General features: G+C 36.3%; 2 protein-coding genes across 12 annotated transcripts in view; one reads left to right on the top strand and one right to left on the bottom strand.

The window, feature by feature from the left end:
• Positions 1-422: 422 nt before the first annotated feature.
• LOC123698530 (polyubiquitin-C-like) lies at positions 423-4,329 on the top strand. Of its 2 annotated transcripts, XM_045645185.1 has the most exons (3): positions 423-597; positions 801-1,153; positions 1,382-4,329. In XM_045645185.1, exons 2-3 carry the CDS (start codon positions 809-811, stop codon positions 4,232-4,234), a joined length of 3,198 nt encoding a protein of 1,065 aa, XP_045501141.1. In that variant the 5' UTR covers positions 423-597; positions 801-808; the 3' UTR covers positions 4,235-4,329. The 2 variants fall into 2 exon arrangements, with proteins under 2 accessions (XP_045501141.1, XP_045501140.1); XM_045645184.1 differs by having other exon boundaries at positions 801-4,329.
• A 2,272-nt stretch (positions 4,330-6,601) lies between these two features.
• Positions 6,602-24,375, bottom strand: part of LOC123698449 (endophilin-A) — a 29,001-nt gene continuing 11,227 nt past the window's right edge. For 2 of the 10 annotated variants that reach the window (XM_045645066.1, XM_045645067.1), the window contains exons 2-12: positions 18,837-18,918; positions 15,672-15,740; positions 14,850-15,066; positions 14,364-14,497; positions 14,020-14,086; positions 13,836-13,880; positions 13,057-13,142; positions 12,618-12,721; positions 12,015-12,364; positions 9,391-9,509; positions 6,602-9,065 (exon numbers count right to left, since the gene is read on the bottom strand). In XM_045645066.1, the coding sequence (XP_045501022.1) occupies positions 8,940-9,065; positions 9,391-9,509; positions 12,015-12,364; positions 12,618-12,721; positions 13,057-13,142; positions 13,836-13,880; positions 14,020-14,086; positions 14,364-14,497; positions 14,850-15,066; positions 15,672-15,740; positions 18,837-18,881 (1,362 nt within the window). In that variant the 5' untranslated portion in view covers positions 18,882-18,918 and the 3' untranslated portion in view covers positions 6,602-8,939. Of the gene's footprint in view, positions 9,066-9,390; positions 9,510-10,494; positions 10,579-12,014; positions 12,365-12,617; positions 12,722-13,056; positions 13,158-13,835; positions 13,881-14,019; positions 14,087-14,363; positions 14,498-14,837; positions 15,067-15,671; positions 15,741-18,836; positions 18,919-24,375 lie in introns of all 10 variants that reach the window. The other 8 variants (XM_045645069.1, XM_045645070.1, XM_045645071.1 and 5 more) reach the window with 8 other exon arrangements.

Raw genomic sequence — 24,375 nt, 5'->3', positions numbered from 1 at the left:
AGAATTAAAAAAAGTGACGTGACGTGCACACGTTGTGGCAAGCAATCGCGGAATGTGTCATCAGATTGAGGGTTGGATGAATCGTGAGTAGAGAACGCTCAATCGCGACTGCAACAAATTGTGTCAGCAGATTGTGGGTTGTGTTGAACCGTGAGTAGGGCCTTTAAAATGTCAAGTCGAAGAAGTTGATTTTATTTTTTAGCTTTAAGTTTAAGTTTATGTTGATTTAAGCCACTCCAACTTTAAGTTGATTTTATTTTTTAGCTCATGAAGAGCTTTTTTATTTCCAAAATTACTATTATTTTGAATTTCGACAAAAATTAAAATTTTATAAATGAACGCGAATCATAAATTAGTATTGCTATATGCAATAAATACCATAGACAACAGCTCTACCGCTTCTATAAAAACTGAAATCTCCTTTCGCTTCCGTTATTTTTCGCTGCGCATTGTTGTGAATTTGTGTCGTTTATAAGTATTTGGATTACCTACTTTTAGAATAGATTGAATTATTTCTTCTTATTTCGTAATAAGTTAAGTTGATATATTTTTAAGTGACAAAATTTAACTAAACATTCTTTTGGGCAATTATAACTGGTGAGTTTTCATAATTAGATTAATGCAATTCATTGTTGCGTCAGAATTCAAATATTGATCCATCATCGAAACAAAGGGCGACGCCATTTTGTGTACAGCTTCTTTGTTCTAGAATCTAGATTTAAATTTTGCGTCACTTACAGGAACATTACAACAAAACCAATAACTTCTTTGTCCTCAAACACAACTTATCTTTGTTACAGAAATTAAAATGCAGATTTTTGTGAAAACTCTTACGGGTAAAACTATTACCTTGGAAGTAGAGCCGTCAGACACCATCGAAAATGTAAAAGCCAAAATTCAAGACAAAGAGGGCATTCCTCCCGACCAGCAGAGGCTTATTTTTGCTGGAAAGCAATTGGAAGATGGAAGAACCCTCTCCGATTATAACATTCAAAAAGAGTCTACCCTTCACTTAGTTTTACGCCTTCGAGGTGGTATGCAAATTTTCGTCAAGACACTCACGGGTAAAACAATCACTCTTGAAGTCGAGCCTTCTGACACAATCGAAAACGTAAAAGCCAAAATTCAAGATAAGGAAGGAATCCCTCCTGATCAACAGCGTCTTATTTTTGCGGGCAAACAATTGGAAGATGGTCGCACACTCTCTGACTACAATATTCAAAAGGAATCTACATTGCATTTGGTGCTAAGATTACGTGGTGGAATGCAAATTTTTGTGAAGACCTTGACTGGGAAGACCATTACTTTAGAAGTAGAGCCCTCTGACACAATTGAAAATGTTAAAGCCAAAATTCAGGACAAAGAAGGAATCCCTCCTGACCAACAGCGATTGATCTTTGCTGGTAAACAACTTGAAGATGGTCGTACTCTCTCCGACTACAACATTCAAAAGGAATCCACTTTACACTTGGTTCTGCGTCTGAGAGGTGGAATGCAAATATTTGTAAAGACTTTGACTGGAAAGACCATCACCTTGGAGGTTGAGCCTTCGGACACAATTGAGAATGTCAAAGCTAAGATCCAAGACAAAGAAGGCATCCCTCCTGACCAGCAGCGATTGATCTTTGCTGGCAAACAACTTGAAGATGGTCGTACTCTCTCTGACTACAACATACAAAAAGAATCCACTCTACACTTGGTTCTGCGTCTGAGAGGTGGTATGCAAATATTTGTGAAGACCTTGACTGGAAAGACCATCACCTTGGAGGTTGAGCCTTCTGACACAATTGAGAATGTGAAGGCTAAGATTCAAGATAAGGAAGGCATCCCTCCTGACCAGCAGCGATTGATTTTTGCTGGTAAACAACTTGAAGATGGTCGCACTCTTTCGGACTATAATATCCAAAAGGAATCAACCCTTCACTTGGTCCTGCGTCTGAGAGGTGGAATGCAGATATTTGTGAAGACTTTGACTGGAAAGACCATCACCTTGGAGGTTGAGCCATCTGATACAATTGAGAATGTGAAGGCCAAGATTCAAGATAAGGAAGGCATCCCTCCTGACCAGCAGCGATTGATCTTTGCTGGCAAACAACTTGAAGATGGTCGTACTCTCTCTGACTACAACATTCAAAAGGAATCCACTCTACACTTGGTTCTGCGTCTAAGAGGTGGAATGCAGATATTTGTCAAGACTTTGACTGGAAAGACCATCACATTAGAGGTTGAGCCGTCAGACACTATCGAGAATGTCAAAGCTAAGATCCAAGACAAAGAAGGCATCCCTCCTGACCAGCAGCGATTGATCTTTGCTGGCAAACAACTTGAAGATGGTCGTACTCTCTCTGACTACAACATACAAAAGGAATCCACTCTACACTTGGTTTTGCGTCTGAGAGGTGGTATGCAAATATTTGTGAAGACCTTGACTGGAAAGACCATTACCTTGGAGGTTGAGCCTTCTGACACAATTGAGAATGTGAAGGCCAAGATTCAAGATAAGGAAGGCATCCCTCCTGACCAGCAGCGATTGATCTTTGCTGGCAAACAACTTGAAGATGGTCGTACTCTCTCTGACTACAACATACAAAAAGAATCCACTCTACACTTGGTTCTGCGTCTGAGAGGTGGTATGCAAATATTTGTGAAGACTTTGACTGGAAAGACCATCACCTTGGAGGTTGAGCCTTCTGACACAATTGAGAATGTGAAGGCTAAGATTCAAGATAAGGAAGGCATCCCTCCTGACCAGCAGCGATTGATTTTTGCTGGTAAACAACTTGAAGATGGTCGCACTCTTTCGGACTATAATATCCAAAAGGAATCAACCCTTCACTTGGTCCTGCGTCTGAGAGGTGGAATGCAGATATTTGTGAAGACTTTGACTGGAAAGACCATCACCTTGGAGGTTGAGCCTTCTGACACAATTGAGAATGTGAAGGCCAAGATTCAAGATAAGGAAGGCATCCCTCCTGACCAGCAGCGATTGATCTTTGCTGGCAAACAACTTGAAGATGGTCGTACTCTCTCTGACTACAACATTCAAAAGGAATCCACTCTACACTTGGTTCTGCGTCTAAGAGGTGGAATGCAGATATTTGTGAAGACTTTGACTGGAAAGACCATCACATTAGAGGTTGAGCCTTCAGACACTATCGAGAATGTCAAAGCTAAGATTCAAGACAAAGAAGGCATCCCTCCAGACCAGCAGCGTTTGATATTTGCTGGAAAGCAACTTGAAGATGGTCGCACTCTTTCGGACTATAATATCCAAAAGGAATCAACCCTTCACTTGGTCCTGCGTCTACGAGGTGGTATGCAAATCTTTGTAAAGACATTGACTGGAAAGACCATTACTTTAGAAGTAGAGCCCTCTGACACAATTGAAAATGTTAAAGCAAAAATTCAGGACAAAGAAGGAATCCCTCCTGATCAACAGCGTCTTATCTTTGCTGGTAAACAACTTGAAGATGGTCGTACTCTCTCCGACTACAACATTCAAAAGGAATCCACTCTACACTTGGTCCTGCGTCTGAGAGGTGGAATGCAAATATTTGTGAAGACTTTGACTGGAAAGACCATCACCTTGGAGGTTGAGCCTTCTGACACAATTGAAAACGTAAAAGCCAAAATTCAAGATAAGGAAGGAATTCCTCCTGACCAACAGCGACTTATCTTTGCTGGTAAACAACTTGAAGATGGTCGCACTCTTTCGGACTATAATATCCAAAAGGAATCAACCCTTCACTTGGTCCTGCGTCTGAGAGGTGGAATGCAGATATTTGTGAAGACTTTGACTGGAAAGACCATCACCTTGGAGGTTGAGCCATCTGATACAATTGAGAATGTGAAGGCCAAGATTCAAGATAAGGAAGGCATCCCTCCTGACCAGCAGCGATTGATCTTTGCTGGCAAACAACTCGAAGATGGTCGTACTCTCTCCGACTACAACATTCAAAAGGAATCCACTCTACACTTGGTTCTGCGTCTGAGAGGTGGTATGCAAATATTTGTGAAGACCTTGACTGGAAAGACCATCACATTAGAGGTTGAGCCTTCTGACACAATTGAGAATGTCAAAGCTAAGATCCAAGACAAGGAAGGCATCCCTCCAGACCAGCAGCGTTTGATATTTGCTGGTAAGCAACTTGAAGATGGACGTACTCTTTCTGATTACAACATCCAAAAGGAGTCTACTCTTCACTTGGTTCTCCGTCTCCGTGGTGGAAATTAAAATGTATCTTTATGCTTAGCTATTGCAGTATTAGACAAAATTGTTTGATGTATTCATTCCAATATTAACATTCAATAAATAGCTTGGTATCTGAACAACGGTTTTAATTTCCCTGTCTACCTTTATCCCTAACATTTTATGTTTTTAAATATTAAAGGACCAAAGTTTTTTAATTTTGTTGTCATTTTAACTACTACTTCCATGATACATAGGTTGTAAAATGTGGAAATCTGTCCGCCGTAAAAAAAAGATTTTGTTAGCACATTTGTACCAATGATAAAATTGAAGTGTCTGTTTTTAATATTGAAATAACCAATTTTTAGTAAATGCATTTGGATGTAGTATACACTGTACGTATATACACGAAAATAGAAATTTTTGTCTGTTTTGACTAATCTCCGGAACGGCTGGACCGATTTTGACGAAACTGATAGATTAACTACGATATTCTCATGGGAACATGAGGATTATATGGAAAAACAATGAGCGGGGTAGAGCCAATTTTATTAGCAAAAAAAATGTGTCTGGGAAGGGTGTAGATTGTAGAATTCATTCCATTTTCATGCTATGGGTGTTGTGTAGGGCTACGGTAACTTTACAGACATAATTTTTTTTTACATTGCTAGAAAACTGAAAAGTATGTAGGTACTAATCCATTATTATTTAACTGTGTCGTTAGAAATTAAATTCGTAATTTTTATAGATATCAGCTAAGTATAATATAATATGACACAGTGCAGAGAACCAAATGGTTGATTGATTGATTCAAAGTTTAATGAACTTTAGGACTCATTTCCTTTTATTCATATCTGGATTTAGTAAAATATTTATGAAATAACTGAATTAATTATTATTAACATGTCTGTGATAAATATTGATAACACACATTCTTACACACATATGTCTGTGATAAATATTAATAACACACATTCACACACATAGGTACGCCAGATTGGGGTCATTGAGATAATATTACTTCGTTTGGAGGAGACACCACGAACAAAATCTGTGCGCCATTTTTTTGCTCTAAGTTCTAACCAAGTTTTAAAAATTATTATCTAGTTAGGTACTTAACGATGAAAGTAATTCCTTTGCACTTTTCCGTATTATTTGTGCAATATTGTAACACACACGAAGGCATATTTGATGCGTTTCACTTTAAAACAAATAAAAAATGAGCATGCAGTTACGCCATATGGCGTATGTTGAGCGGAACATAAGTGATGTAGGCGGTGTCGTCTCCATATGTATATATCAATGATTGGGATAGATATATTTTTACTAAAGCAGAGTCCGCTCATAATTCAGTATATTATATTATTCAAGACAGACGATAAAGCCGAAATTAGTTATTAGAACAAATATAGGTAAGTATACAGTTTTAAAATATAATATTAGGTTATAATATTAATTCATTAATGATATAATTAATAGGTAACAAGATTCAAGAAACTAATAAGGGTAAATCAAGGGGTAAATGCCATGGCGTGCTAAGCGAGACCTACGGGCTACGTCCAACAGCGGGCAAATATAAGTTGAAAATAAAGAAATAGCTTAAATGTAATTATAAATAAATAAATTACAAATAAATTATTTATGTAGTCACAATAACTCTTGTAACTATATGTATGTAGGTATTTATGCACTTTCTACCTTTTTAGTTTTTACTGATTTATTTTTCCTATATCCCAAGGTTGCCTGGAAGAAATCGCTTTGAAGCGACAAGGCCGCCAAATTGTACATTTATTTTTAGTTACCTATCGTTTCTGTAAATGTTGTATTTGTGTGCATTACCTATACAATAAAGTGTTTTCTATTCTATTCTAATAACTAGATATTAAAATGTAGGTACCTATCATACACACATCAACAAAGTCTAGGGACATTTTTTCTTGATCAAATATCTAAAAATTTATGAAGAATTTAGTGACTAGATTTTTGAAAAAACAAACTTAAGTACATGTTTTAGTCATAATTTTAAGTTTTCTATCAAGAAATGAAGATCCTTATCATCCGAATTTCCACCTAAGTGAGAAAAGTTAACATAAAAAAACGAAATGTAAGTATTTATTTTTTTTATTAAAGAAATTAAAATATGCTATAATTCTTCCAATAAAATATGATAATATTACTAAATTCTTCCTAGATTTTTAGATATTTGATCAATACAAAATATCCCTAGACTTTGTTGATGTGTGTATATTATGATTTTTGAATCAAATATTAGATGGGCTAAGATTAAAAAAAAAAAAATATACCTACGTTGTTATTGGTGCAGTGCGATCTGGTGATTGCCCGACGAGAGACCTCGTTTCAGTATCGAAGTATAGGATTATTTGTACAAGGGGTGAAAATAAAACAATCATGGTAATTGTTAACATTTTATTAGGAGGCGAAACGAGCAATAAGTTCAGGATATTTTTTTAATATAAACAAATATCTCATAAATTGTCAAGTTTATCTATCAATTACAGTACATAGATTTTTAAGATTACAGTAACATGAACAAGAATACATTTACGAAACATATATTTACTCGCACCGTTGAGTTTATGAATGTAGTGTTAGCATAACACCATAGACACTATACAGTACATCCAGTTTTTAATGGTTCTATTCGTTCACTTTAGACACCCAGTTCATTTCGGATTTCGGTAACATTAAACATACAATCATACTATTCAAAGAAGTTTGATTTTAAGAGTTACGTTAGGGTAATATAATAAATACATAACAACAATAAACCCACTTCGTGGAAGGATCAACGATATGAGCGTTCATATTTCACAAGAAGAAACATTGAAAGACACATTGAAGACGGGCAAGTGTAAATGTGCTGAGACCCGTCGTCATATTACATCGAAACATTACATATTTTAACACCAATAGTAATTTATTATTTGCTCAAAATACTTATAATAATAGACACTTGAAGATAGAACGATTATCATTTATATGAACTTACATACACCTAACATTAGATCTAGGTATTGTCTTTTATATGCCAGAAACATGATCAATGGGGTCAATATTATGTACGAATGAAATGAGCTCAATGAATGAAATACAAATACGAGTACGTTTAACATTACTTTAACATCAATAAATGTCGTGAAACTTGATTTGTATCTTACTTTAACGTGCATGCATAAAGTATATTCAACAACTATTAAATAGAGGCCACATATGGATTTCTAAACAGATTTCTAATAAGTAAAATTAAAAATCTTCTGTATATATGATTTACAATAATTTAAATATATTTATGTCATGAAATAAAAACTGTAGGTAATAGACGTTAAAAAAATTGACCGTACACGACACAGCGTAAAATGCATGATTACTAATATTATCACAATAACTTCATGTCATAATAATATAATTTGCCATAATACATCAAACACCAAGTAGCCACAAACATTTGGCAAGATTCAACAACTCTTACGTCCCCATAATGCTTTGTGTATAACATACATTGTATACATTCTCCACTCTGATAAATTATCAGTTATCTCTGTTACCCGCAAGATATAACTATGTCTAATCTCAAACCTAGTATACAATACTAATACGTGACATCTATATTAAATGGAGAGAAGTCTGTTACCAAATTAAAACTATGTATATATGGAATACTATTTTTTTTTTCAAATATTATTTTCTAAACTAAACAAAAATATCACTTATGGAAATCATACATAAAATATCATAAAGAGCCGAAGCAATATCTACAAAAGTTGCCTTGTTATTGTATAAGCCTAAAAAAAACAGGTTCCTTGTTATAATATACGTTTTGGAATGGAAATAATTTAAATACTCTGAATCTTTAATTAAGAAACTAAACAGAGAAATATTATGCATTTTTTATTCCATGTCCATTAACATAACAAAGAAAATAAATCGATTATTTTACAATATACTAATCTATAAGATAACTTACTGATAATTTAAACTAAAACTAAATTTACAAAAAATATAACATTTTTTAACTTTCAGAGCTTAAATTCAACGTAAAATATAAATTAAATTTAAGCTCGGTCAAGTTAAAAGTTGAAAACAAAGTTCGTTGGGTTTGGCATAAATGTTTACCAGCTCGCACAAAATGCATTGAAAATATGGATGTAAACAAAATGGAAGACCGGACCCAAAATAGTATCACGATGAAAACACAATTCTCATTTAAACCATTGAGCTTTTGACACAATTTATTTGAAATAATTAATCGTCTAATGTAATATAATACTGAGACATGAAATTTGAGTATTGCAACACAGCCATTCATATTTTTTTACATAACTGAAATAACTATTTGTATTTATTCATAGCAGACTAATCAAAAAACGTCCTGACATTAGTTTACGGATAACATATTTTAAAAACGAAATTCTTTGGTATAATGCCATTTCACATACATTTCATATCGCTACAAACGTGTTATTGTACTTATACTCGCTACATATTCGGGAACAACATAAATTACAATATACCGAATACAATTTATTATTAGTGTAAAAGCCAATAATAGTGATATTATAATTTACGGCTATAGTGCGTGCACGATGCGTGTGGGATTGGCAGATGCACGTAATTTGAGAACTTTTTGTAGCCTGTTGTATTATATTTTATTTGCATTGAAGGTACACCCACACAGGTCGTGTAAGTACTATAGCGGAATGGTGTGTGTTGCAACGTGAAGCTTGTGAGTTTACATGTTGGGAAGGGGCACGTTCACCTGCACGTAGCTGATGGGGAAGTAGCCCGTCTTGCCGTTCAGACTGCCTTCGAACCAGTTGTCGTCCACCTTGTTGATCAGCGTTATGATATCGTTTTCCTATGAATATTATACGAAAATATTTAATACATAAAATAACCAAAATGTAAACTGTATAATATGATGTTGTAAATTGAGATATAGGTGAAGTGCACTGTTTCAATGATGTTTAATAATACATAATACGCTAGTATTGCAATCGAAATATAACAAGACATCATCTCAAAACTCTAGTTTCCACTTTTAATGAACATAAAGCTTTTTATATAAAAAAAGGTAAAAAAAAAACATTTTTTTTATTTTGTCTACGAATTATTTATTATTTAAGACACACTCATTGGATAGTATTCCTAGCACGAATCAAATAGAAAAAAAATAGACTTACCTTGAATCCCAGCTCGCCCTGGTTCTCCGGGTCGAAGTCGTACAGCGCCGTACAGCACGGCTTCTGCTGCACGCTCGGCGTCCGCGCGGGCGACTTCACGGGCGACGGCAGCGGGGACGCTACGCACCATACATCGTTACAACTTCTGCTATGTTGTAAGCGTGGTATGAACGCTTTTGCCAATTACGAAACATTTTTATATAGAAGATATTAAAACGTCTTGATACGGAGAGAAAGAGAGAGATAATGAGAAAGATATGTCAGAATACTCCCTTAGATTGATGCGGAAAAAAGTGTATCTATTTTATGCCGTAAAAATATTATAAGCTATTATAATAAAAATATTATAATTTTATATAATAGGTGATTGAAATTTAAATGCACTTTATACCGTTCAAGTCAGTTATGTTTGGCAAAAACGTTCAATTACGAATGAACTACAAGCAGATGTGAAAAACACTACACACAATACTAAAAGTGAAAGAGGATTACAAAATGAAAATTCAATAACATTCCCAGATTATTTGCGAATAAAATGTCGTTTTGGCGCACGCATAATATTGAATGAAAAATAATTTAAATAAACCAAAAATTAAGCATGATAATATGATCAAAACATCACTAAGCTAGGTGATGGACATGCTCGTAACGTCACTTTGCGTTAACATAGGCGTTTGATGACGTTAGCATATGATTTTGACATGCACATGTATTTTGTAAACGCTTTATCCCTAGCACTATGAAAATAGCCCTAAAAGCAGTCTAGCAAGATATATATCGCGTGAAACAATCCCTACTCTGTTCATCTACTTATTATTTATCTTTGAATGTAAAATATACATTTATAAGTTTAAAAATAGTTTCATTATTTTTTTACTATTTTGGAACTACTCTATATTTAAGAATTAAATAGTAGTAGTATAATCTTTTTTCATATAAAGTCATATAGTAATTTACGTAATTGAATCACTACTTTGACTTATTTAATTTCATACTATCAAACCTGACCTTAAAACTTAGCAAACAAACTATGCATCTACCCTAGATGTGTGTGTGTGGCATACGCAAACGTGTACGTGTGTCTATCATGTGTGTGCGTGTTACCGTTGTTGGAGCGCTGAGCGTTGCCCGGGAACAGCTCGAGGTTTGAGGGCGGCTTGTGCTCCGGCGAGCTCGCGCGAGACCCGCCTGCTCCAAACCACGCATACGTCAACACTTACCCGCCACTCAAACGGCACTCAACTTTGAGTTAAGTATAACCAAAGCACTTATAAACACGACTGTGTTGTCACTTGACCGATTTCTATGAAATTTTATACCTATATATGGTAAGTCTTACAAAAGGTTGCTATTTTTATACCTCTAAGTGTTAACTAGCAGAACAACATTTGCCGGATCCGCTAGTATGTTCAATTAATTCGCTACCCCATTTTGAAACTTAGTTGAACTTTTTTTATCAGTAAATGTTCTAACTTACCTATAGTCGTACAGTAGAGTGATATAAATGTTGTAAGACCCCTTTTTAATAACCAATATTCTTGTGTAAATTATGTAACATGTAATAACAAGGCTCTAATCTAATTTTGCCTTTACATTATAATGAGTATTTAATTTATATGGCAATGTGCATGTTAATTTTTCGACTCTATTATACGACATAAACACAGCGGGAAATAGAGCGATAATAATAAATCACATCTCTCTACTACTTAGAAGAAAAGTAGAGACATCGAAATAGAATAAAACATCAATATTAGTTGTACCAGAGCACATCGACTATAAAGTTTAAAAACACGATTATACAATAAAAATATACACTTCTATGCAAAGAATGTATCAAAGTAAAGTTAATAAAAACTTTTATCATAGTAATTGGATCTACATTTTTTTATTTACTCTTTGCATAGCGTTTTCAATCTTATATCTAATAGGAATAGGAACAGGATAGGAATGGAAAGGATTCCGTCGTCTCCTGAAAAAATGTCAATATTTTACGCCTCTCATATAAAAAGCGCAAATAAAATTGTAAAAATTAATAAGATTTGTTAAACAAAAATAAAATGGTTTGTACATAGTGTTTATGTATTTACAAATTGACTCACACCTATAATTATAGTCAGTAACGAATAAATTTACGTTTATTTACATTTCAAACTGTTCTCATAGATAAAAACGCATTCCAGAAATTTTTCCTAAGGTTTGACATAACATTAGTGTAAAATGTATTAGTTTCTATATATTTAATAGTTCCAAATACCTATTTTGTATGATTTTGTTAGTTAAATGTCAGTGTTGCTATGAAAAGCATTATAAGTGTTCTGTTAATATGAAGTTTTGTAGTGTCGATGAACCGTGAACCGTGAAACATAAAACAAATTAATTTGACCGTGGACTACCTCGCCATCATTTAGAAAACAACAAATTTATTATTTTATCTTTACTGCATTTTTAACCAAAACCATTTATTGTTTTAATTAAAAACGCACATTCAGCACCGAAACCTTAATAACATCGCGTACTCAAACCCTTATAGCACAAATATACCCAAACCACACTACCCTAAACCTCCCTGTACCAGTAATCCACAGCCAACAAAGCGTGAAGCAAATCAAATATAAAATCACCTGTCCACGGGTCGCGTCCGTTCGTCCTCGGCGCGGGGTGCGGCTTGAACGCGGCGCGGGGGTGCGGGGCGTGGGGGGCGCGGGGGTACAGGCTCTGCGGGGGGCGGGGCGTGTGGTCGCGGGGGGATTCGTTCGGGTTGCGGGGGGAGTCCCAGGCGCGGTCCAGCGCGGACAGGTCCGCGAGGGAGGAGGTGAGGGGGGCGGGCGCGGGCGCGGGGGCGGGGCGCGAGAGGCTCTGCGCGGAGCCGTAGCGTTTACCGTGGTTCAGCTCGTGTATGCCCTCGATGTGCAGGTCGGCGAGCGTCTTCGGCACGAACTCCAGCTTCGGGCGGCTCACCGCTTCCTCTTTCCTGGAATGAGAATTGCGTTAGTGTTAGAATGTCTGCGTCATATGTTTACACATTTTAGTGAAAAGTTTATAATATACTTACAAAAATATGAATTATTAAGTTGAAATAAAGACGATTAAGTATATTTTTTAATTTTGTCAGAATATAAAAGACTATTACTATGTACTTATCTCACATTTATATAGTTAAAACGATATTTTATAACCAATTTCTAACATATGCAGAATTTAAATGAAAAAAAATATATACTTACTTCTCCATGAGAGTGGAAACCAAGCCCTTCAGAATCTCAGTGCATTGCTGGTGGTACTCCAACAGACCCTCCGCGAAAAACGCCAGCTGCGCTACTTGTTCCACCTAAACAAATTTTTTGAGAATAAATCATTGATTCATCATCATTTTTGAGAACTCTAATTTTCATTTCCTCGAAATTAACGCAATTTCAAAGAATTTGTGAAAACAAAAACGAAGAAAAGAGTTACACAGTGAAACAAAATTCTATGTAAACTATGCTACATTGTTATCAAGAGAGTTACTTTGTTACAAATAAAATCTATTACCCCTAGGTATTCTAACTTATTTATCAAAGGAAACAAAAGTGTCTTTATAAAGTTACATTATACGCCGAGTTCGATCAATAGTCACTGCTTCTACGAAGAAATGATCGCATACACAATCTAAATAATACTTACGTCATTGTCAAGTAAGTTGAACATTCCGATCTGTGCGAGCGTAAGGGACTCTGCAAACTTCTCCTCAGCCTGACGGATTTCATCGTCTGGAATGTGAGCACCTGATGTATGTAAGCTCACAGAACGTACCAAATTAAAAAAAAGAAAACGAAAAAAATTAATGTTTAAAAACAGAACACCACAAAAATAACCAAAGAATAATAATATAAAACATAAAAAAAAACAAATACAGACCAAATGCAGAAATCATAAGGTGAACATAAACGTTGCGAACGAAGATACGATCCAAGAGCAGAACAGGAGAACATGGAAAAAACGAGCTGGTATTATAGAAAACGGTAAACATTATAATTTTAAATAGCTGATTACCAAACTCGCTATATAGCTACGCAAAAACTCAAAGTGAAAAGAAAGAATAATTAAAAATGTAAATTAGCAAGATCACAAGCCTTATACCGTAAGTGAAAATTAATGTGATATTAAGAAATATTGACCTAATTTCTCATTCCTGCGTGTTCCTTCTAAAATTACGTAATCACATACAAATAGCCTGAATCGATGCTCTTATTTTACTATTTCACTACATCAGCATGAAAACGCATTCGAAGTTTATCTTGTTTAATTGAAGATAACTGTATATGTTGACACTACTTTGATGACGTCGTGATAAGCATCGAAATCTTAATATCAGCATTTTTATAACTAGCATCCAGAGCAGAAAACTGGTAACACTTTTTGAATGATGGTAAAATGATATCCTAGCTAAATTAAATTCTCACCCCCTCTTCCATGACTCGGACTTGCGTAAGGGCCTATCCTGACACCTTTTTATATTAACAAAATGTTTAACAAAATAAATCTAATCTAAATAAGAGTTTCTTTGCAAAATTACATTTGTCCAAAATTACTTTTACGAAACAATTAAATTTTAACAATTTAATAAAAAATGCAAAATAATATCACCTTTGGCTTGTCTTCGTCGTTTGCAGTCAAAATCTAGCCTTCGTCCTTGCAATTTCTTCCGGTGATGCTAAAATAAGAACATTAAAATAACTAAAATGAATATTCACATGTGCTCACAAATTTGCACACTTAAAAAAAACATATAGTAAAAACGTTATTGCTTCACATCCAAAGTAATCATTTAAAACGAATCAAACAAAATTTATACTAAATTACTAAAACAGTGGTATAAAAACCACAACATGTCACCGAACATGTTTATTGTACCCGTTATTCAGGACAATAACACCCCTAATTGCATATATCCTGCCTTGAAAACGACAGACAAAGCGAAGTATCCTCACCATGACTTCCTTAAGGTCTTTGGTCTGCAAGTGGTGCAATGGCTCGAGGAAGCTCTGTTTGATGTTGTCGTCGAGTGAGTACTTCACGTCCGCCATCTGTTTGAGCGCCTCGCCCATCTCAATCAGGCATTGTGCTGGAAACATTTGTATGGACAATGTTTGTATGCATATGTGCGTTCTGATTGGTGTGTACTAATTGTTTGAACGATCGTGATCGATCGTTTATTGCAGTTTGCATAATTGGTCAATTAGCAAATTTTTGGTAAAATGTGTAAAGTGCAAAATTGTTAATTCACAAATAAAAATATCATTACGTTACGACAGATATTCTTTTTAAATAAGCTTTCGATCGTGTTCCATAAAAATAATGACAGGAAAATTTTCAGAAAAGTTAATTAATTTCAATTTAAATTTCAATGGTAACAACTACAATACTAACTACTAAGTATAATACAAATATACAAATCCACGTACAAAAATACGTACAAAATATGGTGTCCTCCCCCAGCTTTTTGCCATACATGAGCATACAGTCACCTAATACACCTTCAGGCTGCGGATAGGTGTTGCTCTTGGCTTGTCCGCTCAGTTTGCTAATACCCTTAACGGCAGCCATCTTGGCACGCGCCGTTGGGTTTGGCTGAAGGAACTCTTTGGTTTTCGTCTGTAACTCCTCCACTAGTTCACATGTTACGTCAGTTTTCTGAAATTGCATGAAAAAGATAAATGATGATAACACGTGGAAAGTGTAGAGATAATAATTATTGTACAAGTTAATTTAATTATGAACTGCGGCTTACCGCTTCTACTTATATTACATTGTTTGAAAAAAAAAATACTAAGCAGTTTATTTTAATATTCCACTAGCAAAGAAAAATAATAGATAAGGGAATTTTTCAAAATACACATTTGAGAAAATCGGAAGATGGACGAGGAAGATGTAGATGTGTGTACTAGAAGTTCCATATGGATTTCTCTGGTATTTTGAATTCGTTTTGATATGTTTCTCTCTTTGTGACACAAAGCAAAGCTGTACCTAATGTATTGATGTTATTTGTATGAGAAACTGCATTGAAGCTACGCTCTATTATATAAGTCGTCTGCATCGATAAATCTTAGAACTTAATATAAGACACGTCGTAAATCTGCAATGCAGACATTATGAGCTACTGATATTTAATATTTTCTTGCTAAGTAGATATGTATATAATAACAGCAACATTATTGAAACAACAAAAAGTCAAGAACTTTTTACTAAAGCCTACATGCACGCTCTGCGGTCAACCATAAAAAAGTTTAATTACTCACTCTCTCCATTTCCATAAAATCCAAATCCAATTTTGTGCCTTCAGCACCACCCATTTTTTCTGTGACATACTGAAACAAAAGTCATTTTAAGCCAATACATTCATTACACAACATTACATTTTGATTCAAAACGTTTAGAACATAACAATCTATAAATATTAATCCTAATACTATAAATATGCTACAGTAAGTAAAGGTAAAGAAAATGTAAACAAAGGCAATATTTTAAGTACCAATTAGTTAAAGCTTCAATATTATGCTTAAGGTATATAATTATTATCGGCATCAATAAGTATCTCATTAACATAAATTCGAACAACCGAAATATTTTATGTAGAAATCGAAGCTCAAGAGTTGTGAATAAAACATAACAATGAATACTCTCATGACATACTAATACATACATTACTTTAACATTTATATAATGATGGATTTGGATAGAACGGATTGCTCGCCAGCGCTTATATTGTTTAGAGATTAAATAATTAAAATTATGTAAAGTGTAGGACTCGTAACATGATTACTGCGGTAAAAGTTTACCAATAATAACATTAGGGGTATTCCGACACTATAAAAGGAGTGAAGTACCGGAACGCTCGTTTGAACACAAAAGCTTGGGTCGAGGTCTAGCCTTGACCGAATTGTGCTCAGTCGTTCGAAGTTCTACCTATAACAGATTAAAATTGCACCACAGATGCCTCCCGTAACTATGAATGGCAACCACAACCATTCAATATCGATGTCTCCCAACACCTCTGCGTCATCCCAACAAAAAAAAAAAAACTAAAAATCAACCGCCCGTTCCAACAAAAAAATTTGCATATTTCAAAGTTTATCGATTAGGGCTACCGAACTTTTTCAGCGGTTAAATATATTGACACTTTTTCGAGAAGATAATCAGCAGTTTACGGTGATCTGCAGTTAATTATACGCCATCAACAGAAGATTAGAAATTAATGAGAAACGGGAGGGGAGTTACGCTACGATACGCCGAGCAAACATTGATACAACCGATACCTATTTGTCATCGTGCTATTTATCCATCGGTTTCGAATATCGCTTTCAGATGCCCTATATAACTTAACAAACAAATAGTTTTCAATATGTCTTACTCAAACATACTCTATTACATAGTAATAACACGCTAGAGCTTTCCAGCTTTCCGTCGCCATAATTTTTTCAAATATTGATATTTAATGTAATACCTACAACAGGTCGTTTTAATATTGTTGGTTCCGAAAACAGAAGGCTGGCTAAACGATGTAGGAGGCACCACCCTTACATCAATTTTCTAGACCAGACGGCCTGAAACATAATGTGCGTCTCGCTTAGCTAGTAATATCGTAGAGTACTTTATTTATATTCTTGTACCCTTTTATTTAAATTGTCTACCGAAAATGTACTTAGACCTTATATACCGCAGTAGCTAGATTAGGAAGTATATAGTTTCGGGCACATCTTTAGCTTCAATGTAGATTTAATTATTTAAATAATTGAATAAATAACGAGGGAGCAAGTGTAAAATATCAATTATAACAACAATGGATGAATTAAATGTGGAAAACTAATTAAAAATAATTTTCTTTTGTTTCATTGTATGTGTCACAATTTAATTTAACTGAAACAGCGAAGCAGTTCATTATAATATCAGGAATTTCATCAGCAATGTCACAGGATTGTGCACAACAGGAGGAAGGCTACAATAATTAGGGCACATCGACAATATAGGGTGCGTTGTGGGTCATGGTCACCCCCGACCCCTACCCCGCGGGGAGATAAACCGAGTTTGCGAAATGCGAACATCATCCCTCTATTTCATAGATCACGTGCACGCTCAGGAAATTGTGCAAGTTCAAATTGCGGAGATGAATGACAATTCACAGAAAAATGGAATGTTTTTCATAATTTTGGAGTGGAGCGTACCCTCTGTGAGAGTGAAATTTGCTCGAATATTGCGTAAGCGAGTATTTACGTATTGTGAACAGGAAAAAAGAAGTTGTGCAGCGTTTCTAAAAGCATAATTTTTATGACACTTGCTATAAAAATAGAACCACTTGACAAGGCTTTGAAAATAAAATATTTACATTTGATTGCTTTAATTTAAAAGAAATAATAGATTAAGCAGTTATTATCATTATTTGGTCAAGGAGTTTTAAATATAAACAAGAGATGAAATAAGAAAGAAGTTTAACGCTCGTATAATATATTTTTATTAAGGAAAGGTAAATAAATTTAGGTTTATTTATAACGGTTTCATTTCTATTAACTAGTGACAATACAAACAGACAATAAATTAAGGATGCTGTGAATACCTATAACCACAATTCTACAATAACGAAAACATTAACTTAAGTCCACCATATTTATATAAGAAATCCTTACGTTCGTCCTATATAAAAATACATCTAAATACCTATATACAAAAAAATATTGATTATAAGTATGTAAATACCAAAAATACCAAAGTCAATAAATGATGTAGAGCAGAAATATTTATGTTATTTTTATAAGACAGTTCCCTAATGACGTTAATAGGGTTGCGCCATTTTTAGGCAATCAATCAAGCTATGATTTCGACAACACGACAGGTTCAAGTTGCGTGTAAACAAAGCGAATTATTGGAGTTTTTACAAAAAAAATCCGTTATGTCGTGTCGTGTGTCGTTTGTCAGTTGGTATTTAAATTTATACATCCGCTATTTGTGTGGAAATTAATGGACTTTTTTCCAAATTTTCAGAACATTTCGCTTGACAATTTCAATAAAATCACAAGCCCACAGTTTTCTTGTAGCGACTCTGCATAAAAAGGGATATGGTGGTCAGGGAATGCATTATTTGTCGATATAAAATATTGTATTGAAATTCAGTATAAATCTAAATAAATTCGAATATTCATGTCAACTCAAAAAGTATTTCATAACTTTCTGAAATGTGCTCGAAATCATCACTACATAGCTGCAAATTTAAAACGTTTCGCAACATTAAAAAAATAAATTTGAACCATAACTTTAATAATGGCACTTGTAGGCTATCAGGCGCGAAAGTTTTTCAACTCAGCGGAGACGGGCCCGCCCAATAATCGGTTTCTGCTGAAGTTTTTAATCTCGACCGTCGGCGGCGGCTGTTGCAAAAATTATAAGTTACTTTAAAATATAACTAGACTCACCTGATTAGCTTTGTTTATCTGTTTTTTGAGCCCTGCGAAAGCCATGATTGCGTCGTCAGATTACTTGCTAATTATAATTAATCTGGAACAAAGAATATGAAGATTAATATTAAATTGATAACAAATTCTTGTCAGGACTAAATTGTAAAAGACTTTAACGTACACTTTGATAAATTGACTTAATTAATGTAGAAAACGACGTATCACTACAATGAATCATTAAAAATTGTTGTAGTATAAAGACAACTCATTTATGTATCGAAAAAACAAATATTTGCAAAGCATTGTTTACGTACACAAATCTTCCTATAAGTAACTACTTATTCAACCGCACGTCGTGATTTTATCAATATACAAACAATGTTTATTATTATGCTAATTTCTTCCTAAATATGTTTCGAAGATATCTTGAGGAAAGAAGTACCTACAAGTTTACGGCCTGTGGCGTATAAAGCGTTGATACGTATTATCTTATTGTAGTCACATAGGTAGTAGCTATTTGGCTACATCTGACTTCTAGACCAGATCAGTTTGTTACTGGCAAGTTGCCACGAGTGCGGATCGATACGTGTGACTAACATTATGTAATCGAGCCTTAACAATAACGTTAGTGTTATCCTAAGGTTTAATGACGCTTAGGTAATAGCTGCTGAGGCAACCAGCGACCTTCGACCTATTCGAGCTCCGAGATGATTCGTGATACACGTGCCATACGCGTGGGCTGTGGCTCTGGGGCAATTCGACTAAAATTAATTGTATGTATAACGTTACAGATATTCATCAAAGGGAGTCAATCGAGTAGGTGGATATTATTTACTCCGCACAATGAAAACCTATACTTGATTCAGACGACAACGAAATACATAAATCCGTAGGTTTGATGACAATAGCTGAAGGACTCTTTTTTATATATGTGATATAAAAAAATATTCCCACACAATCTCGACTTTTGAAATCTACAGAAGTTTCTAAAGAATAAATATAAATACATAATATATGTAAAATAAGTATATTCAATGAAATATAGCTCAAAGCTTATAATGCATGACAGCTCGACCATATATAAAAAAATAAGCTTTGCCAGTGCGATTTTTAGCATCAACATTTCGAACATTGCGTGCGGTCAGTACTTAACCTCATTGTACACTGTACAGTCAGCAGCGGCTACCGCAAACTAACAAAATGACAAACCATGGCTTGTTAAGTACACGTTAAACCATGGATAAAACCATTTAATTATAAATTATAGCAATTCAGAATGAATTATATCATGCTACAAACATGCTAAATTACAAAATTTCAAAGTTATCGACTTCTGTTGCTTTTCTTTGAAATTACTTCATGATATTAGGATACTGCCTATATCATGTAGTAATTACGAAACTATATAATACTAACGAAAGTCTCTATACGTTTTCGGTAAATATTCAAACTCTTTCTTAGCTCATTGAGTACATTATTGAGTAAGCCTTATCGGATACATTAGCTTTAATATCGGAGTCATTCCTATTTATAAATCCAATACATTTGACTTTTGAGTATGTTAGATATGTTGAATATTGCGGCAAATGATATTTGCATTTGTATAAAAGTAGATACTACTCTCTAGATACTTGTAAACGTTATGTACTGTATATGTATCAAATTCATTTAATTTTCTATAAATCACTACATCGTATAAAACAAAGTCGCTTTTTCTGTCCCTATGTCCCTTTGTATGCTTAAATCTTTCAAACTACGCAACGGATTTTGATGCGGTTTTTTTTAATAGATAGAGTGAATTAAGAGGAAGGTTTTAGTATATAATTTATTAGGTTTAAGTCAAAGCGGGCGAAGCCGCGGGCGGTAAGCTAGTTATTGAATAAACTTTAATTATGTACTTGAGTTGGGGTGTAAGGGAGCACATCAACATCTTAGTGCTCCAATTGTCAACCTCACCTTCTCGTGGTACATCCTGATAAACAACGGACGAGGCTCTGACGACCGATTGATGGCGGTATAACCATCCATAAACGGCATAGCTAAATGCAATAAACCGGTGATGGGCAGCAGCATCACTGGTGGGAAAGAAGCTATGCTCTGCGGTCGCCAACCCGCATGCCCAGCGTGGCGACTATGGGCATTTACCTTCATGGCAAGTCAAATTCAACCACGGCCCCCAGTTCCCGGTAGTTCTACTATTCCCGGCTACGGCGGCGGTCGTGGTTACGGTAGAACAGGGGGTGCGAAGAATCCCCGGGTTACGGTAGGCCGCCAAACCCAACTGACCCTCGCAACGTACAACGGACGCACGCTACGGCTCGACGAACATCTAACACAGCTAGAAGAGGAGCTAGGGAAAATAAAATGGCATATTCTAGGGTTATGTGAAGTTCGAAGAGAGGGAGAAGACACCGTAACCCTTGAATCGGGGCACGTTATGTACTTCAGAGAAGGAGAACGTCTTTCTGAAGGAGGTGTGGGTTTCCTGATTAATAAAGTCCTCTGTCGCAACGTTGTTGAAGTCTCAAGTGTTTCCCCTAGAGTTGCGTACCTTATAGTGAAGCTCACCAACAGGTATAACCTGAAGGTGGTACAGGTCTACGCACCGACATCGACCCATTCTGACGAAGAAATCGAAACATTATATGACGACATATCCAAAGCCTTACACAATACCAAAAAGGCACATTACAACGTGGTGATGGGGGACTTCAACGCTAAAGTGGGAGTACAAATGTGTAGTGAGTCAGCTATAGGACCGCACGGTTTTGGAAGCAGAAACCAGAGGGGTCAAATGCTGGTTAATTTCCTCGAAAAAGAAAGACTTTTCTTGATGAACTCGTTCTTCAAGAAAAGTTCACAGAGGAAATGGACCTGGCAAAGCCCTGATGGTAAGACGCAAAATGAGATTGATTTCATCATTACGGACAAAAAGCGTATATTTAGAGATGTCTCAGTGATTACAAGATTTAAAACAGGTAGTGATCACCGATATCTTAGAGGCACTCTAAATATCAATTGTAAGCTTGAACGAAAACGAATGATGAAGTCAACTCTCCGGCCTAGTATGCTGGAAACTGTCGCGGAACCAGAAAATTTTCAATTAAAACTGAGCAATCGATTCGCTGCCTTGGAAACCACCGATGATATTGATCAGAGACTTAACCAAGTGGTAAACATCTTAAAGGACGAAGGCAGAAGACTCTTTAAGAAGAAACCCACTGGCAAGAAGTGTAAGCTTTCGGGGGAGACTCTGGCCCTGATGAATAAACGACGTGAAAACCCACCACCAGCTTTGTCAGAACAAAGGGCACTGAACAAGGAGATAAGTAGGATGGTTCGACGCGACCTTAGATCCCATAATGCTCTTGCAATCGAAAAGGCAATCGAGAAAAATCGTGGATCAAAAGTGTTTGCGCAAAAACTCGAAAGGTCCCATCTGACAAAGCTGAGATCATCCACGGGGAGCGTCTTAACGTCGGAGTCGGAGATTCTGTCGGAGGTTGAGCACTTCTACAGCTGCTTGTACACATCACAGGCACCACACCATGTTCCAACTAATAAAGACCCGAGAGCCACTTTAACCCGGCATTATACAGACGAGCTGCCAGAAGTCAGCCTAGACGAAATGGAATTGGCCCTAAAGTAACTTAAAAATGGGAAGGCCTCAGGAGAGGATGGAATTACGACGGAGCTTCTAAAGGCAGGTGGAGCCCCTATCCTAAAAGAGCTTAAGGAAATATTTAACTCTGTCCTTTTCACTGGGAGTACCCCGAAGGCGTGGAGCGAAAGCAACGTAGTACTCTTCTTTAAAAAAGGCGATAAAACCCTCTTAAAGAATTACCGGCCCATATCGCTTTTAAGCCATATCTACAAGTTGTTTTCCAGGGTTATTACGAACCGTCTTCAACGGAGACTCGATGAGTTTCAACCCCCTGAACAGGCCGGGTTTCGCAGTGGATACAGCACCATAGACCACATCCACACAGTGCGGCAGATTGTACAGAAAACAGAAGAGTACAATCAGCCCCTGTGCATTGCATTTGTCGACTATGAGAAGGCTTTCGACTGCATCGAGACCTGGTCTGTTCTGGAGTCCTTGCAGCGTTGCCAGGTTGACTGGCGATATATCGAAGTGCTGAGGTCATTGTATGATGCCGCAACCATGTCCGTCCAAATCCAGAACCAGCGTACGAAACGTATCCATCTACGGCGAGGCGTGAGACAAGGTGACGTAATCTCACCAAAATTGTTCACCAACGCGTTAGAGGATATGTTTCGGACCCTGGATTGGAGAGGGCGAGGCATCAACATCAACGGCAAGTATATCTCACACTTGAGATTCGCTGATGACATTGTCATTATGGCCAAATCGCTGCAAGAACTAAAACAAATGTTGAACGACCTAGTTGAATCTTCCTCACGCATCGGACTCCGCATGAACGCAGAAAAGACAAAGATAATGATCAACCATCATATTTTACCGGAGCCGATTAACATCAACGGAATCTCTCTCGAGATAGTTCAAGAGTATGTCTACCTAGGACAAACGCTCCAATTAGGCAAAAACAATTTCGAGAGAGAGATCCAGAGGAGGATACAGCTGGGTTGGGCAGCATTTGGGAAACTTCGTCGAGTCTTTACATCGTCACTTCCACAATGCCTTAAGACGAAAGTATTTAATCAGTGCGTCCTACCTGTTATGACCTACGGAGCCGAGACGTGGACACTGACAGTACGACTGGTCCACCAGCTTAAAGTCGCTCAGCGAGCTATGGAGAGAGCTATGCTCGGTATTTCTCTAAGGGACCAAGTCCGGAACGAAGTTATTCGCCAGAGAACGAAAGTCACCGACATAGCTCAACGAATTAGCAAGCTGAAGTGGCAGTGGGCCGGTCATATGTGTCGCAGAACGGACAACCGCTGGGGCACACATGTCTTGGAGTGGAGACCGCGGCTCGGCAAACGTAGCGTAGGACGCCCTGCTACACGGTGGAGTGACGACGTCCGCAGGGTTGCAGGCAACAATTGGCGGCAGAGGGCCGTCGACCGGGCTCAGTGGCGTGCTTTGGAAGAGGCCTTCGTCCAGCAGTGGACGAACAAAGGCTGGTAATGTATGTATGTATGTAATGTATGTACTTGAGAAATCCAATTTAGAATTGACTTAAAAATTAAAAGATTGGGAGGAAAGATTCCGCCATTGCAAAATTACCAGCTTAGTTATTTCTTATTGTCACAGCTGTAGTACATATTTTACACACATTATATATAACATCATAATGTAATCTTATGCAGGTAGGTAAGATCTTATATAAAGATTGTCAGAGCCTGAGGAAAAGCGCTGAGTTTTAAATGGCGGAAGAAAGCATAACGTTCATTTTTATTTTAAACTAGCTTTCCACCCGCAGCTTCGCCCGCGCAGTCAAAGAAAAACCCGTTTCCGTGGGATTTCCGGGATAAAACCTATCCTATTTCCCGGGGTAAAAAGTAGCCTATGTCCTTTCTCGGGTATCAAAATATCTCTATACCAAATTTCATGCAAATCGGTTCAGTAGTT

This window comes from Colias croceus, chromosome 16 (genome assembly GCF_905220415.1).
Source record: "Colias croceus chromosome 16, ilColCroc2.1".
Lineage (NCBI taxonomy): Eukaryota > Metazoa > Arthropoda > Insecta > Lepidoptera > Pieridae > Colias > Colias croceus.
Note: the sequence above shows the minus strand (reverse complement) of the source record. Positions and strands in the feature narration are given on the sequence as shown.